Source organism: Bipolaris zeicola (genome assembly GCF_000523435.1).
Source record: "Bipolaris zeicola 26-R-13 unplaced genomic scaffold scaffold_48, whole genome shotgun sequence".
Taxonomy (NCBI): Eukaryota; Fungi; Ascomycota; class Dothideomycetes; order Pleosporales; family Pleosporaceae; genus Bipolaris; species Bipolaris zeicola.
In genome coordinates this window covers 1-16,072 of record NW_006912097.1, presented here as the reverse complement: position 1 = coordinate 16,072, position 16,072 = coordinate 1, and the positions used below count along the sequence as shown (strand labels likewise).

Here is a 16,072-nt window from a genome sequence, read left to right as displayed (position 1 = left end):
TGTCCCGAGGGCCAGTTAAGATTTGTATATTTGCCCAGGCTAGCCATTCCGCCACTGTGTGTTTGCATTCTGGATTTCGTCGTTGAAACAGCATTGTCTCTGTTTTGCGGCTACTTGTTTCAAAGAGCATAATGAGCATTATAGACGAAGAACGTCTCCGCCTGGTTGCGGTTTGGGCGCCCGTTGCTGTATGTCAACCTTGCTGGCTCATTGACAAATATCAGGCCTGATAGGTTCCAGTTCATCGCATACGTCGTCTTGAACGCAATTTACAATGTCACACTACACCCTCTGGCCAAATATCCTGGGCCATTACTCTGGCGCATCTCTCCGATCCCGTCCATCATACACCTGCTACGCGGCCGCATTGCCTTTGAGTACAAGCGTCTCCATGACAAATATGGACCAGTTGTTCGCGTTATGCCAAATGAACTCTCTTTCAATACGGCAAAATCTTGGGACGATATCTATGGCCACCGTGTCGGTCTTCCCAGTATGGAAAAGGACGCTATCCATGTCGGCGCTGTAGAGGCCATTCCTGGGGCCACGAACTTGACCATGGCACCAGCTTCTCAACATGCTCGGCAGAGGAGAGCATTGTCCCATGCCTTCTCCAAGCAAGCACTGATGGAGCAAGAACCGATCCTCAAGGGTTATGTAAACATGTTTGTCGAGCGATTGAGGGAAATGGCTGAGCGAGGCGAGCCAGCGAATATGGTGTCATGGTTCAATTTTTGCACATTTGATATCATTGGTGATTTGAGTTTTGGCGAACCGTTTGGATGTCTTCGAGAAGGTACGGTTTTCGAGCGACCCATGTGCAAATTCGGGGATATGTGATCAAAGCAGTACTAAGAGTGTTCCAGGTGAAGGGTCCGAGTCCGCAAACTGGGTTGTCCTCATTTACGAGGCAATCAAGTCGGGTGCCATTGAGCAGGCTACCCGCCGCTTTGCCAAACCCGGGTCCACGATGCAGAAGTTCCTTATGTGGTGTATTCCTAGTGTGATCCGCGAGCGCCGCATCCGTCACTTGCGCAACTCTACGGAAAAAACAGTCAAGAGGCTCAGCACGAAGAGCGACCACCGCGATTTCATCTGGTACATTCTGAAGCAGCGGGAAAAGAAGAACGAGGTCAGCGACAGCGAAGTCATCATGAACGCGGCTCTCTTCATCGTTGCAGGCAGCGAGACAACAGCCACGGAGCTGTGCGGATTAACAAATTACCTGCTGCGCAACCCGGAGATATTTCAAAAGCTCAAGGATGAGATCAGAGGCGCATGCAAGACCGAAGCTGATCTCAACATGGACGTTTTGGGTAAGTTGCCGTACATGAACGCCTGTATAGAAGAAGGCCTCCGTATCTTTCCCCCCGTCCCAGTCGGTCTCTTGCGCAATGTGCCCAAAGGCGGCGCTCTCATCGACGGACACTTTGTTCCAGAATACACATCCGTCTGCGTTTCTTCATGGAGCGCCTCGCATTCGGCAGCCAACTTTATTGAGCCCGACACCTTCATTCCTGAGCGGTTCCTGGACACGCCAGACTCCAAAGCCCGATTCGGTAGTGACATAAAGAAGGCTGCACAGCCCTTTTCGTTGGGGCCCAGAGGATGCATTGGCAGGAATCTGACGTATGTAGAGCTGAGACTGATTCTCGGGGCCTTTTTGTGGAATTTCGATGTCGAGTTTGCAGAGAATGGGGGGAGGTTGTGGGATCCAAAGGGCGAGTTTGAGGGGCTCAAGGCGTTTAATACGTGGGAGAAGAGTCCGTTAATGGTCAAGTTGACGGATATTAGAAAGACGAGCGCTTGAACGCTGGGTACCATTTACACCACCTAAACAGTCATAATATCAGTAGTTTGACCAGTCGACTTCACAACAGTGAATATGCAGACTGCTTATGATGTCATACGGTGCAGCACGTGTTTTCGCGACACCGCGACGCGGGGCAATTGCAAGCCCTCCAAGTCTCGTACGTCAGCGCTCCCAATCTTGCATTACCAGGGAATAAACCACAAAAACCACCAATGTATAAAAGACCTCTACAATCTCTCTTAACATCCCGCTCAGCAGCCCCACCCAAACTCCGTCCATTCCCCCATTACACCCGCACCTTTCACCATTCACGACTCATCTACGCCGCCTACAACATGCCGCAACCCCCACGCATCCTAAAAACCGAAGACCTGCCCGCCACATCCGCAAAATGGATTTCGTTCCAGAAAATCTCCTGGCAGGACCAAACCGGCAAAGACCGCGTCTGGGAAGCCGCAGCACGAAAGACACGCGGTAAGTCTGGCGTCGACGCCGTCGCTATCGTGACACTCATCCGGCACCCGTCTCGCCCGCCTTCTACAATCATCATTTTGCAGTACAGGCCCCCCGTGAATGCCGTGTGTGTGGAGTTACCCGCGGGACTGGTGGATGAGAAGGAATCGCCGAGTGAAGCCAGTGTGCGTGAATTGCACGAGGAGACGGGGTATAAGGGTAAATTGAAGTTTATTAGTCCGACAATTGTGTCTGACCCGGGGATGAGCACGGCGAATATGCAGTTAGCGGTTGTGGAGGTGGAGTTGAAGGAGGGAGATAAGGAGCCGGAGCAGGCGCTGGATGATGGCGAGTTTATTGAGCGCGTGGTTGTGCCGGTGGATGAGTTGTATGAGCGGTTGATTCAGTATGATAAGGAGGGCAAGACGGTGGATGCGAGGTTATGGCATTGGGCTGCGGGGTGGCATGCGGCTAAGTCTATGATGTGAGGGTGGCAGTGTTGAACGGGATTATTCACATGGAATTCATTGATTTGCGTAATGATATGAATGAGATGGATAGATTAGGTTGTACGACTAGAAACTCATTATATCCTTCAAATAGCGCTCATACCCCACCGCCAACTTCAACCAGAATCTTAACCTGGTTATCCTTGTCGTTGATCAGACTCTTGAAACCCTTTTCCTCCACCTCCGTCAGAGAAATCTTCTGCGTAATCATGGCCTTTGGATCCATGTCGCCCCGGCTAAGTGCGTCAATCACTTCTTGAAAGTCGCCGATCTCGTACGTCGCAATACCCATGTAGCTTCGCTCCTTGAAGTTGAAGTCGTTAGTCTGGATGGTGCATGGCTTCTCCCAAATAGCAATGTTGACAATGCAGCCACGAGCACGTGTGGCATGGACGGCCTGATTGAGTGCTGCTTGGACGCCAGCACAGTCATAAACTACATGTACGCCCTTTCCTCCGGTGAGTTCGCGACAGCGGGTCGCGAGGTCTTCGTTCACAGGGTTGATGATGTAGTGTGCGCCAAAGTTTCTTGCAAACTCTTGTCTCTTTTTACTGATTTCTGAAACAATGATCTTGTCGCAGCCGTTTGCCTTGAGAGCGAGAATAGTTGAGATTCCAATAGGGCCACCTCCCAAAACGAGCACGCTATCACCTTTCTTGTAAGGACTGACTTTGACGGCGTGCCAGCCAACAGCTAGAGGCTCGACCAGGGCGCCAATCTCGAGCGGGACGTTGTCAGGAAGGTGGTATAGGGTCGATGTTGGGACGACAATGTGATCTGCCAACCCACCACCCCATCCAGATAGGCCGATGAAGCCATTGGACCAACAGCAGTTATGCAATCCCTCTTCACACGCGACACAGGTGTCATCGTAGATGATGGGCTGGATAACAACCCTGTCGCCAACCTTATAGTCTGTGACACCCTCACCAACCTCTTCTATTGTTCCGCTAAACTCGTGGCCAAAGGTAAGTGGGACTGTTTCGCCGGTGATTGGATGAGGTGTGGTAGGACAGAGGTTTGGACCACCTAGGTACTCAGCTTGGGACCACATTTTCGTCACTCTGCCAACTTACCCAAATACTCGTGGAGATATAAAGGCGCGTCAGTCTCTTTGCTCTGGAATTCGATTATGCATACATACCACTGCCACAGATTCCGACCCACGCTGGTTTTATCTTGACTTGGCCTGGCTTGACTTCTGGGATTGGAATCTTCTCAAATCTCAGGTCCTTTTGACCGTGGAACCGCAGCGCGTTCATGGTACCATTGCTCGAAGGTACGGACTGAGCCGGATTTGAAGCTGACATGTTTCCAGGTGCTATTACAGATATTATGCGACTTCGTGATTCGAAATCTAGATGAGATGATTAAAGAGAAGAGTTGGAGTGAAAGATATATGGCGATGCCAGCACAACGTGGCCCTCGAGACTGAGAGCTAGCCACGCCATGCTTCAAGTCTCGCGCCTGATTGCTCAATTCTCGGCATTTCTGGCTATCCGTGCTGTTGGAATACTGGAACGGCGGATTGCTGTGCCCATCTCCATCACGGCATACCACATTCGGCAAGCCCAGTGTCCATCACCCCGCACCCTGAGTGCGGGGTATCAAACATCGACGAAGTTGGAGCAGGTTTGAGGATTGAATTATTTTCCCGGGACTAACCGGAGCTGGAGAATTGGGATACCACTTCTGGTCATGGAAGCTCTTGGGGGACTGGGTCCAGGGTAGAAAGAGAATTTGGTCGTTGATAACGGTCAATTGCTTGAGAGGGATAAGCTCCTCTATTCACATCCAATACAGAATCGATAGCAATGCCCAGGATGGAATCGCAAGAGACAATCAAGGAGAATTTGGTCACATCTAAGGAGATGATCTGAGCGACGGAGCGAAAGGCAATCATGGGTGAAGTGATGATGGTGGTTGCGAGGAGAAGATGATGACGTCGGCAACTGTCGGCGATCGGAATGAGTGCTGGTCGGCCGCTGGACCGATCGGAACGACGTCGGAAACATTTTTTCTCTGTTAACTGTTCGCTCTACAAGCTTCATACGGCCTTCTGACAGCGCTAGTCTAGACAATTAAGTCGCGTTCGAAGCTTGAATGGCGGCACGACAAGCTCTGCCACACTTCGGCATAGCCGAAACGAGGCAATACGTAGCGCGGGCTACTTAGACGCGGGATGTAGCAAGCTTTGGCATCTAGTCGTCAACGGCGTGTGCGAAAACACGATGCAACGGTAAAAAGCGCGATCATTGACGCGTGGGTGACGGTCAAGAAAAGGTACAATGCACAACACACTAGATAACCCTCCCATGTCTGCACGACGGTCCAATCACACGGCCCCACAGGTCTCCATGGCGGGGGCATTCTAGAACTCCATCCACTGTTATGATATCACTGGCCAGTGACGATGGGTCTTGTCGACAGCTGGCCGTAGATTTCCCGGTGCTTCAACCCCGGGGCTTCAAATACCTCCCATTACCCCTCGACACCTGCCCCTCCATTACACATTTCCCTTCGCCCTTTCCCTCCTCACACACACACGGTGTATCCAACTTCAAGATGCCTTACCCAGAGACCACCGACGCTTTTGCCGTCACTGACATCAAGAACTGGAGCAACTTTACCCGCAAGGAGGTCAGTTTCCGGCCCGAATTTCCCACCAATCCAATCGTCTTACTGACCTTCTGGTAGCTGCCCCTCAAGAAATTCGAGGAGCACGACGTCGACATCGCTATTGATGCCTGTGGTGTATGTGCTTCAGATGTTCACACCATTAGCGGTGGATGGGGCGAGTCAATTCCTCTTCCTCTCTGCGTAGGACACGAGGTCATCGGCAAGGTCATCAAGGTTGGATCAAAGGTCACCAAGGTCAAGGTTGGCGACCGTGCCGGTATTGGCGCTCAGATTGGCGCCGACTTGACCTGCGATCAATGCAAGAACGACCAAGAGAACTACTGCCCCAACTCTGTCGACACATACGGTGCTAAGCACACCGATGGCACTGTTGCACAGGGTGGCTACGCCAGCCACATCAGAGGTCATGAGTACTTTGTCTTCAAGATCCCAGACAACATCGAGACTTCCCTGGCGGCGCCTATGCTGTGTGCTGGTCTCACCACATATTCGCCATTGAAGAGGCTAGGAGCCGGTCCTGGAAAGAAGGTCGGTATCATTGGACTGTAAGTTTCTCAACACCAAGGATATTGCAGTATCAGCCACTAACACCATTAAAGCGGAGGTCTCGGTCACTTTGGTGTCCTCTGGTCCGTCGCCATGGGCGCTGACACCTACGTCATCTCACACACCCCCAACAAGAAGGACGACGCTCTGAAGATGGGAGCCAAGGACTTCATCGTCACCAAGGAAAAGGGCTGGTCCGAGCCATGGAAGTTCCACTTCGACTTCGTCATCAACACCGCCGATGCCACCGACAAGTTCGACCTCGCAGAATACTTCTCCATCCTCAAGGTCAACGGCACCTTCCACATGGTCGGCTTCCCCGACAACCCGCTTCCCCCCATTCCCGCCCAGATCTTTGCCCCCAACGGCTGCTACATGGGCGCCTCGCACATTGGCAACCGACCCGAGATGGAGGAGATGTTCGAGCTCGCTTCCAAGCAAAACATCAAGAGCTGGGTGCAGGAAATCCAGATCAGCGAGGAGGGCTGCAAGGAGGCCGTTGAGCGCGTCTACAAGAACGACAATGTTAGGTACAGGATAACGCTGACGGGCTTTGACAAGGTCTTTGGTAAGAGGGCTTAGAAAACTGCAACAGACAGACACTATTATATACCCGCAGGCTGTCAGTGCTTCTATTACAAAAATATATACTGATATATTCTTACCATGACGTCATGTTTGCTACTATGCTCTGTTGTGTCACTGGGACTAAGTACATACAGCTTTCGTCGCAAACGCGAATCTAGCCAGTATAGATTTGATGCCAATACTATCCCGTAAACAAAAGTGATAGCGAACAATGAGATGGAAAGAAGTTCAAGAAAAAAGGTAATTCTAATTGGTATTCAAGATAAAACTCCAAAAACATGCAGCCCACTAATGTACACGCTTTGCTTTCCTACTCCTCCCCCTCTTAGACTTAAGCAACCTCTTCCACCATCTTCCCACTAAATGGCTTTTGCTGCGCCGCTTTCGCCACATCACCGGCAAACATGCTGCCAACAGACGCTTGTAGCCACTCCTCCGGGACGCCGAGCTGTGTGCCCTTTGCATTTTGGATGTAGCGGACGAAGAGGGGATTTGCGCGCTCGGGTTCTGGTTCTTCGGGGCCGTCTTCCGGGGCGTCTTGGGCGGCTTTGCGGCCGCGTTTTGGGGGTTGTTTTTTGAGGAGGCGGTTGATGGTATCGAGCTGGAGGAGTGGATTAGTGGATATTCAAATGGGATGTGCGGATTAATGGAAAGGGAGACGTACCTTTTCTTCCTCGTTCCTCTTCTCGCTGAGATTCTTTCTTCGTCTTGCCATTTCCGCCCTGCGCATAGCGTGCTCTTCTGCCGTGAGATGTTTCTTCTTCTGTGCTTCGTTGGAGAGAGCCAGGAGACCTCCGTCAGTGTCGTCGTTGACTAGCGCGCGTTGTCGTTTGGTCATCTTGGTTACATCGGGCGTTTGGTCACGGCTGAGTTCCTCATCGCTGTCCATTTCTTCGTCCATGTCTGCACCAGGCGTTACGCCCATGTCGTCATCGTCCTCGCCTTCAGCGTCTTCGTCTTCGCCCTCCGCATCTTCGTCGTCGAGATCCGAATCAGGGTCGCTCAGCTCCTCGTCATCGTCATCGTCCATTGCCATTTCTTTGGCCTCGACCTTGTCTTGGGCCTTGGTGGTTGTTCCGGCGGATGACTTGACGGGGATGCTTCGATTGGTGTTCACAACGATGCGTGGTGCTGGCGTATCCTCCATATCATCGTCCTCGTCTCCCTCTGCGTCCATATCTTCATCGTCGTCGTCGCCTTGGGCATCTTCGTTGTCCTCCGAATCCTCATCCACATCCATGGCATCGGCCTCGTCTACCTCTTCGTCCTCTTCTTCATCCTCTTCATCTTCGCTATCGACCTCCTGGACCACGCGACTGTTCCGTGACGCGCGCTTGCCCACGACTATGTTCTCACGGCTGACACCCGCTTTGGGTGCGGCACCGCCAGTGGCTTGCCTGAGCTTGTTGGGCGATGACTTTACTGTGAGGTGTATTGACTGGCGCGTCTCCTCGGGCGAGGAGCGCTGTATGGTAGCAGCCGCAAGTGACTGATTTGCCGTGCCGCGTCGCGGACGGGTCGAGGAAGCTGTAGGAGTGGCACTGTACGATGTTAGAGGAGCCGGAGCTGCGCGTGACCGTAGGCGAGGCATGGGTATGGCAATATGTGCGAGCAAGGCCGTCAAGAGAAGGAGAAGAGGAGAGCAGGTTAATGAGAGGGATGGTGATGGCGTAAGATGACCTCCGTGTGCCCCCGTGGCTCAAGGCAGGGGTGTTCGCGTATGTGTGTAGGCGGGTGGCACAAAGATGGAGGTGAAGGACAAAAAGAGGGCCCTGTGTGGCCCTGACAGCTCTCTACGGCGGTTGTCGTCCCCGCGCTGCCCTTGGCGATGGGTGCCAGCCAGCTATGCGTCGCGCGCGCAGTCAGCCACATACCTGCTGTTTCCTCGACCGTCCCATCCATCTCCCTCGGACTCATCATACTCGGTGCTTATGCGTCGCATCCGCTTAGCCGCACGCTCAGCCATTGCTGCGATCAAACAGGCGGTGGTATTATGTCTCGCGAGTGTTCCAATTGGCCGTTGCGACCACTTAACGCGTGAAGTTACTCTGCGCTGGCTCAACCTTCAGATGGAGAAGCGCCGGGATCTTCCCCAAGTCCTATTCCCGCTAGCCTCATCGGGCTAGATACTGGTCTCGCCCACGGTCACCAACGCACGCCGCATCACTTGCATCACTTGCATCACTTCCCTTGCAGACAATGAACATGACTCTTGCATTCGTTACTCGTCTATCAGCATCCCTAAGCAAGCGCTCCCTTCACACTCTCCTCAAAGCTCTCCTTTGGTATTCCAAGCTTGTCATTCCAAAGACCCAAGGGCGCGAAGTTGCCCAGCTCCTCCTTTGAAAATGTCACGCTCTGTAGCAGGTCTGGAATGGCCGAGAAATCTCCCTTCTGGAGCTTTTCGCGCGCTTGTGCAATGTGGTCTTGGACATTAACTTTCTCAACTGTCCACTTTGCACCCGTCACCTTCTCCGCCGCTGCCAGGATTTCCTTTTGTGTCGTCTGGAAGCCGCTGATGTACACGTACTGGTTCTTTGTCTGATCCGCATGCTCGAGAACCTTGACTGTTGCAACACCAATCTGGTGAAGATTCGTTGCGGAGAATGTAGCCTCGCCGTCATCGAACAAGGTGACAGTCTTGGAATGGCTTTGGAAGCCCAAGAACCCAACCTTCAGCCCCCAGTCAAAGAATGGACCAGTAGCTATACTCGTCCAGCTGATTTCCGCCTCCTTGCTCTTAAGATAGTTGACAACGGCAAACTTGGCCTCAAACACGGGTACAATCTCACGAGCTCGCTTGTCAGGCGTATTGCTTCCGTACTCTGAGGGGATGAAACGTTTCACACCTGCCGCAATGGCAGCGTCAATCAGCTTGTGCTGATCACCAAGTGCCAGGCCACCGACAAGAGATATCACAGCATCCTGTCCTTGGAAAGCTGCCTTGAGACTGTCCTGCGAACTGTAGTCTGCGTGGATCACTTTGACATCGGGAGGGAATTTGGAATTCGAGTTTTGACGTGAGAGCACAGTTGTGTTGAAAGAAGATTCTTTCAAAAAGGCATTCAGAATTGAGGGTCCTAGGTTTCCGCCCGCCTGGTACTGTTAGTATCCACTAACCAGGTGTATACGAGATACCTGCCCCGATGATGATGACGTTTTTGATCGACATGGTTAAGGGACAAGAAATAGAAGAAAGATGCAGGTGTGGGGGAGCTTTAGAAATGTGTGTGCAATTTTTGTGTTGGATGAGGGTGAGGTTAGTTGTACGATACGTACTCTCAGGTCTTCTTATCTTATGTCTGGGTACGCCTCAAGGAAGACGTGATCAAGCATCGCTATGGTGCATGTAAAGTGCCCCACATGCACTAAACCCACGGTGTCTCGGGATCGCGCTTCTTCCCGCACGCATTAATAATCCAACTTGCCTCTGGCAGTACAGCAAGGTCCCACTACGAGCATTCCTAGTCCTGTAGCGCTCCGAAAAAAGTAACCAATGGTGCGCCACCTTAATGAAAGTATCCAAGTGTACACCCCAGCCGCTTTGTCCCAAGCCTCTGATGAGGAGTGTGTACCCAGCCTCTCAGGTGATAGTGGCCGAGAGTCTCGCCGTCTGCTAACCGATACTTTGGAACTACCGCCCGATGGGTGAGATGGTTTAGAAATGATGGCTTAGCTGATGGTGGGGCCTGCTTAACAAATTGTGCGGAACTGAAACCAGGACAACCAGGGAAACCCACGATACGTTCTCAACCGAGGTGTTGGGTTCCGCGCGTCGACAAGAAGCCATAGGAGTAAATACCGACCGGACTAATGCAGCCGAATAAGCTGGTCAATGTTCCTCTAGGCATGTAGGGTTACAAGTAGTCAAGTTGTCAACTTACGAATAATCTTTCATTAGGCACTGTGTCGCAATGGCTGGTCGGAAATAATCACAGCAAACATTCACTAAGAACTCAGAAGCAGAGAAAGCGGTATTAAAAACCATCAAAGGCATGTGGGATATTATGTCGGGGGTGAAAAGGCCTCATAAATCGAGATCAATGCGTTGTCCTGATACACCATACTTTGGAGAAGTGACGTTTCTGTCTATATGGAATAGAGACTACAATTAGCTGGTTGGCGGTCTGCTTGACGATGACTTGGATATTTTAGAGCTTCTCCGTCTACATCTACACTGAACTTACACAATATCACCCAACCCACGCATCGCGCTGTTCATACCCAATGCTACAGTTCACAATGTCGACTATTCGGCGTATAAAAAAAGCGGATAACATTCTAGGATTACTATCCAAATACAATCAACATCAACAACCAAACCAAAAAGTACAACCTACGCAGAAATGACAAGCTTTCTTAGGAACCCCTCACTCTTCAGTTGTGGCTCCGTCTACGCAGAGGATATGCGCCGCCGATCCGAGCGACAGTGGATGCCAGAACCTAGGATTCCATTCCGAAGCCGAAGCCTGTCTCCTGCTTATACCAATTACACTTATGCTCAAGAAAAAGGAAATCGCCGGCCATACAATACAGAAACACGTGTTCCGTCTTCTCCTTTCAGTCGTCATGGTTTCACACACACAAAAGGAGACCGTCATCCATACAATACAGAAGAGCGTGTCCCGTCTTCTCCCTTTAGTCTTTATGGTTTTGCGCAAGACAAGGAAAACCGCCGTCCATCCACTGCAGAGTCACGTTCCTCGACTTCGTCGCCCTGTAGTCCCGAGTACTACCTCAAGCAGCCTCGTACAAGAACACATCGAACATACCAGGCAGAGGACAGAGTACCAAGTCCCAAGTACAAGTGCGAGTATGAGTATGAGTACGAGTCTGTGGAGTTCATACAGATGCCATGGGGGACATCGTATCAGTATTCCTACGGGTACCCTGCTGATCCACCTACACCACCTCATTCACCGCGCACAGGAACATACACTTCAAGCGGCAGATCGCGGAAAGCACATTACACAACTGAAGAACGTCGTCCACGTAGCGTTTCCCCCAAGCCCCGACGACAGCGTAAAAGTTCTAGTTCTCACCAGTATCCTCGCTCACCGCCGTCGGAATCCTACTCCTCGTATCGTGAGTCTCCTCCTGTACCTGAGGGCATTCAGCCTCGCAAAGATCTGTACGCTGTACTCAAGATCTCCCGTAGCGCTACGACCGACGATATCAAGAAGGCATATCGCGCTCTGAGCCTAAAGTGGCATCCTGATCGCTGCGCGAGCGAGGATCGCGCAAAGGCCACGAAGAAAATGGCCGAGATCAACCAGGCAAAGGAGATCTTGTGCGATCAGGGAAAGAAAGAGTACTATGATCACTTCGGTCTGATATCCAGTGACTTGTAGGCTACTCTGAAAGCAGCAGAGAGTTCGACAACCAAGTGACTTGAGCACCACTCTGACAGCAGAGAAATCATGACTCGCACACTACTTTGATAGTAGAGAAACCATGACTAGTACACCACTCTTATAGCAGAGAAGCAAGATACTGTACAACTACATATCATACATAATTATTTCCTTTCAGAAAAAGCACAAAATATAGAAAAATATAGAATAAAATCATTCCTTCAAGCCATAGGCACAGGTCTCAAATGCCCATCCTTGTCATACTTTGCCTTGAAAAACGTATAACTCAGTGTCACAGTCTCAATCCCCTTCATGTTCGGATCGGTGACAAACTCCGGGTCGATGTAAAAGAAAACAGGCATATCTACCGTCTCCCCCGCGTTCAATCGCTGCTCTTCAAAGCAAAAACATTGGATCTTGCTAAAATACGGAGCCACCTGGCCGGGCGTAACAGAGTACGTCGCCACGCCGATGATGTCCTCGGGCGATTTGTTGGTAGCTGTGTAAAACGCTAGTGCCGTTTCGCCGGGGAGAACGCGGACTTCGCGTTGCTGGGGCACGAATTTCCAAGGGAGCACATCGGAGACGGAGCCGTTGAAGGTTATGCGGATGCGGGGGTGGTTGGTTACTGGTTTGAGGCGCTCGGCGGGGTCGACGCTGGAATCGCCGCCGTGCGCGGCGGACTTGATGGGTTGGCCGCCCCAGCCGGTTTGTTGGCAGATCTTTAGGATTGAAGTTAGTGGGAGGGGAATTGGCAAGATGGGGAGGTGGTGTGGGGAGTATATACCATTTTGTACATGGGTACTGAGCCGTATGTTATAGCTACGAATCCGACTATTACACTAAATACATAGTTCCTGTTCACATTGAGTGATTGTTCCACCGGATTGAGTCCGCTTCATGCTCACATGACGGTTCGGTTCTTCATCTTGTATTGCGCGTGCATTTGATCCATTCGCGGTACGGTACCATGTTGCGCAGCTCTAGTGGTGTTTAAGCATTTTTGCACGGCGAAGGCGGGATTGCGGGCACGTGGTATCCTGGCGAGCGAACGGGAGCATGTTGAACATGTCCATAGGCCTATTTGCCGCGAGGGCAGCTGTCGTAGTGTTGACGTGAAGGACATTGTTGTGTGAGCGGAGATGCAGTGAATTGGTTGTCGAACCCTCGGTGGACTGGTGGAACTTCGCCGCGGGATTTAACCGCTTTAGGAATGTCTACAAGGGCAAAAGTTCTGGGCTGGTTGCGCGCGTCGTCTTTAACACTCCAGCACGGCCTATCTACAAGCCACCACTCATTTTACTCTTTGCGCATATATACCCTAATCTTTTTTTTCTCACTAAAGCTCAACAGCCTGGGCACCATGACGACGGTTCTCTGCGGCGTCTGCGAGACAGAGCCAAAGAAGTACAAATGTCCGACTTGCGCGCTTCCATAGTACGGCATACTCAGCTTCTCCTTAGGATAAAGAAACTAACATAGACAGCTGCTCATTAGCATGTTTCAAAACACACAAAGTCACACACCCAGAAGATGCCGTTTCGTCAACATCAAAACCCGCTGAGCCAACCATCCCACAACCACCACCACCCGCTCCCATACCGCGCTACCTCAAAAGCCGCACCGACTTCTCCACTCTAGCCACCAGCCCCAAATATCAAGACCTTCTAAAAGCAAACCCTATATTGCTCTCCACCCTCCAACGCGTCTACGCCAAGACCATACAACCAGACCCGGAAGACGAAAGACGGCGGCGCATGCTCGAAAGGAACATGTCTCGAGGACGAGGTTCAAGAGGCAGAGGAAGAGGCAGGGGAAGGGGTGGCAGGCATTGGGAGGAGAGAGAAGAGAGGTGGACACCTAAGAAGGGGGATAAAGATGCCATGGCGGTGTTGAAGTCGATTCGGGACGGGGAGGACAATCAAGAGGAGAAAGAGGCCATGGCACAATTTGTGGAGTTGGTCGACGAGCTTTTCGGGAAAAAAGATAAGAAAACTGGTGTTGAAGGATGAGCATCAACCTCAGCTACGGAATCGTCGAGACGGTATACGTTGTGCCCTTGACTTGTCGAATCAAGCGAGCTCCTACCAGATGAATGAGAAAATCAAAAGGAGCGTGGCTATCCGAAGAGCGGGGATTCCCAGCTGTTGAGCAATTCAGCGTATGCCAATGGGAATCGGATATGGATAGCGACGTATGTGAATGATCTGCCGCCAATAACCTGTCGCTCAGGTTTTCCTACCCCTTCATGGGCCATAAGCGTGGCTAATGGGGTTTCTGGCGCGTTACATGCCGGCTGAGAAGATCCATGAGCCAATGTATAGCACATACTCCAATATGTACCAGCTATAGAAACATGTTCGGACAATTGTAGCATGTCTACAAACTTATATCCGGTACTATCGTACCCAGTCTAGTTACAAATGCAACCAACCTCAACTCAACCATCCGGACAAGATTATCAGTGAGCCCTCGAGTCAACTTCTAACCAACTAATACTGTTACTGTCATAGTATGGATGAATCTGTACTGTACTTTTTTAGACCTAATCCTAGTGCTCACTTCAACGATGGTTATGCCAACCCACATCAAATTAGTGTTTTATTAAATTGACTCACGGGCTATTTCTCCCATCCTATCTTGTAATCTATTTTCCATTTAATTCAGTATATTAATCCCAAACTCGGCCAAGATAACTGCGTATCCTGACGGTGAACATATTGGGAAACAAAATGCTGAATCTGGTACTACGAGAACTGCGACTCGAACATCAGGACAAGAATATATGCCCAAGAGTTGGTTAGCTTCAGAATACCGAAAGCGACTGCAGATTTCTGAGCGTTCGAGTGGCTATTGTTTACTGCTTCATTGTCCACAAATAGCAGGAGACAACAGTCTCACAGCATTACCAACGAACCTTGAGAGGTAATGGATGTTTCGTTGTACTAAGGCAAACATCTAAAGGTGTTGAGACACTCACAATGTGCCAGAAAGTGTGCAAGTAGCAATTTAGAGACTCGCCTCTGAATCAGTGTCTTTCTTCTTTCCATAGCACCTTAAGTTTGCTTCCAAAGATATGTCTTATAGGCGTAAAGACGACATCTAAAAGGAGTAATTGTCATTATTCTAAAAAGGCGCTCTTACCTCGCATGGGAGATGTTTATCGGACAGAGAAGAGTAAACTATCATATCCCGTGCCCTTCCCAAGAAAGCCACTCCTGTAAGTGTCGGGTATCCTCAAAATAATAAGGATATCCTGGGTTCAGAGAGTCGCCTGCCTTTATAATCACGTCAAACGCTCCGCCCACCTGGTTCCTTGCTCAGACATCAACACTTTCTCGTCAGCGATGCCGAATAGAGAGTCTATGTTCTTCCCAAAGCATACTCATCTGGCTAGCCCCAGACCAACCCGCTTCATGGATGGCACCAGTACAGTACGCTTCATGGAACAAAACCTTACCGTGCCGGAGTCTACCAACAACCGTGAACTCCATAAGTTTACACCCATCGTACCCAAACAGCTCTACCTCAACCCAAACGCAGGTGCAGCCTCACACTGTACCAAACGAAAGTCACTTCCCCATGCAGCACAGGATCTAGCACGAACAGTAAACAAAAGAGCTTCGCATCACGACAACGGCGTCTTACTCCCGCCCCTACCTATACATCGTAGCCCCGACATACCCCACCGAACCATACGCTTCGAAGATTTCGTGCCAGAGCACAAACTCAAGACATGGCACGAGATGGACGACGACAAGTGGCGGGATGCACGCACAAATTCGATAAGTATCTTGATCACCAACATCATTGATAAATTCAGATACCAGGTTAGGAAGATAACACGGTACACAAGTCTCTGAACAAGCATGATTTGGTTATTAGGCGACGCATAGTTTCATAACCTTGTGTTGTATTCGTATTAGAAAGCAATGGACTTGAGTCTAGAAAGTAACGAAGATTGCCCAACATTAGTCGATTTCAACGCATCAATAGACGTCAAATTAAATGAACATATACACACATCTAAAAAAAAAACTACAAAGTGGGTGGGAGGATTTTGAGAACAAAGGGATATAACGTGGTTCACAAGCGAATCGCTCACCCAAGCGAATCGCTCGCGCCCCACCAGCGCGATAACTTCAACACTATAACGCGTCATGTCTCAA

At 50.6% G+C, this 16,072-nt stretch overlaps 11 protein-coding genes across 11 annotated transcripts; 6 read left to right on the top strand and 5 right to left on the bottom strand.

Moving 5' to 3' along the window:
- Positions 1-131: 131 nt before the first annotated feature.
- Positions 132-1,810, top strand: COCCADRAFT_35596 (uncharacterized protein; the record flags this gene model as incomplete). Its single annotated transcript, XM_007712707.1, has 3 exons — positions 132-188; positions 241-796; positions 867-1,810. 3 exons carry the CDS (start codon positions 132-134, stop codon positions 1,808-1,810), a joined length of 1,557 nt encoding a protein of 518 aa, XP_007710897.1.
- Positions 1,811-2,148: 338 nt separating this feature from the next.
- COCCADRAFT_3868 (uncharacterized protein) lies at positions 2,149-2,754 on the top strand (the record flags this gene model as incomplete). Its single annotated transcript, XM_007712678.1, has 1 exon — positions 2,149-2,754. The coding sequence occupies one exon, from the start codon at positions 2,149-2,151 to the stop codon at positions 2,752-2,754; it is 606 nt and encodes a 201-aa protein (XP_007710868.1).
- Positions 2,755-2,872: 118 nt separating this feature from the next.
- Positions 2,873-4,085, bottom strand: COCCADRAFT_35594 (uncharacterized protein; the record flags this gene model as incomplete). The annotated part of the gene is made up of 2 exons (XM_007712706.1): positions 2,873-3,816; positions 3,920-4,085. 2 exons carry the CDS (start codon positions 4,083-4,085, stop codon positions 2,873-2,875), a joined length of 1,110 nt encoding a protein of 369 aa, XP_007710896.1.
- Positions 4,086-4,356: 271 nt separating this feature from the next.
- COCCADRAFT_92445 (uncharacterized protein) lies at positions 4,357-4,521 on the bottom strand (the record flags this gene model as incomplete). The annotated part of the gene is made up of 1 exon (XM_007712705.1): positions 4,357-4,521. A coding segment is annotated over one exon (165 nt), but the record flags the coding sequence as incomplete, so codon positions are not given.
- Positions 4,522-5,340: 819 nt separating this feature from the next.
- COCCADRAFT_35593 (uncharacterized protein) lies at positions 5,341-6,543 on the top strand (the record flags this gene model as incomplete). The annotated part of the gene is made up of 3 exons (XM_007712704.1): positions 5,341-5,415; positions 5,473-5,960; positions 6,015-6,543. 3 exons carry the CDS (start codon positions 5,341-5,343, stop codon positions 6,541-6,543), a joined length of 1,092 nt encoding a protein of 363 aa, XP_007710894.1.
- Positions 6,544-6,880: 337 nt separating this feature from the next.
- Positions 6,881-8,515, bottom strand: COCCADRAFT_3865 (uncharacterized protein; the record flags this gene model as incomplete). Its single annotated transcript, XM_007712677.1, has 3 exons — positions 6,881-7,150; positions 7,214-8,090; positions 8,424-8,515. The coding sequence occupies 3 exons, from the start codon at positions 8,513-8,515 to the stop codon at positions 6,881-6,883; spliced, it is 1,239 nt and encodes a 412-aa protein (XP_007710867.1).
- Positions 8,516-8,790: 275 nt separating this feature from the next.
- COCCADRAFT_35591 (uncharacterized protein) lies at positions 8,791-9,721 on the bottom strand (the record flags this gene model as incomplete). Its single annotated transcript, XM_007712703.1, has 2 exons — positions 8,791-9,645; positions 9,692-9,721. The coding sequence occupies 2 exons, from the start codon at positions 9,719-9,721 to the stop codon at positions 8,791-8,793; spliced, it is 885 nt and encodes a 294-aa protein (XP_007710893.1).
- A 1,174-nt stretch (positions 9,722-10,895) lies between these two features.
- Positions 10,896-11,900, top strand: COCCADRAFT_92570 (uncharacterized protein; the record flags this gene model as incomplete). Its single annotated transcript, XM_007712702.1, has 2 exons — positions 10,896-11,093; positions 11,169-11,900. 2 exons carry the CDS (start codon positions 10,896-10,898, stop codon positions 11,898-11,900), a joined length of 930 nt encoding a protein of 309 aa, XP_007710892.1.
- Positions 11,901-12,124: 224 nt separating this feature from the next.
- COCCADRAFT_35589 (uncharacterized protein) lies at positions 12,125-13,029 on the bottom strand (the record flags this gene model as incomplete). The annotated part of the gene is made up of 3 exons (XM_007712701.1): positions 12,125-12,625; positions 12,691-12,760; positions 12,812-13,029. The coding sequence occupies 3 exons, from the start codon at positions 13,027-13,029 to the stop codon at positions 12,125-12,127; spliced, it is 789 nt and encodes a 262-aa protein (XP_007710891.1).
- A 237-nt stretch (positions 13,030-13,266) lies between these two features.
- Positions 13,267-13,915, top strand: COCCADRAFT_35588 (uncharacterized protein; the record flags this gene model as incomplete). Its single annotated transcript, XM_007712700.1, has 2 exons — positions 13,267-13,340; positions 13,390-13,915. 2 exons carry the CDS (start codon positions 13,267-13,269, stop codon positions 13,913-13,915), a joined length of 600 nt encoding a protein of 199 aa, XP_007710890.1.
- A 1,233-nt stretch (positions 13,916-15,148) lies between these two features.
- On the top strand, positions 15,149-15,766 carry COCCADRAFT_92489 (uncharacterized protein; the record flags this gene model as incomplete). Its single annotated transcript, XM_007712699.1, has 1 exon — positions 15,149-15,766. A coding segment is annotated over one exon (618 nt), but the record flags the coding sequence as incomplete, so codon positions are not given.
- Positions 15,767-16,072: the final 306 nt, after the last annotated feature.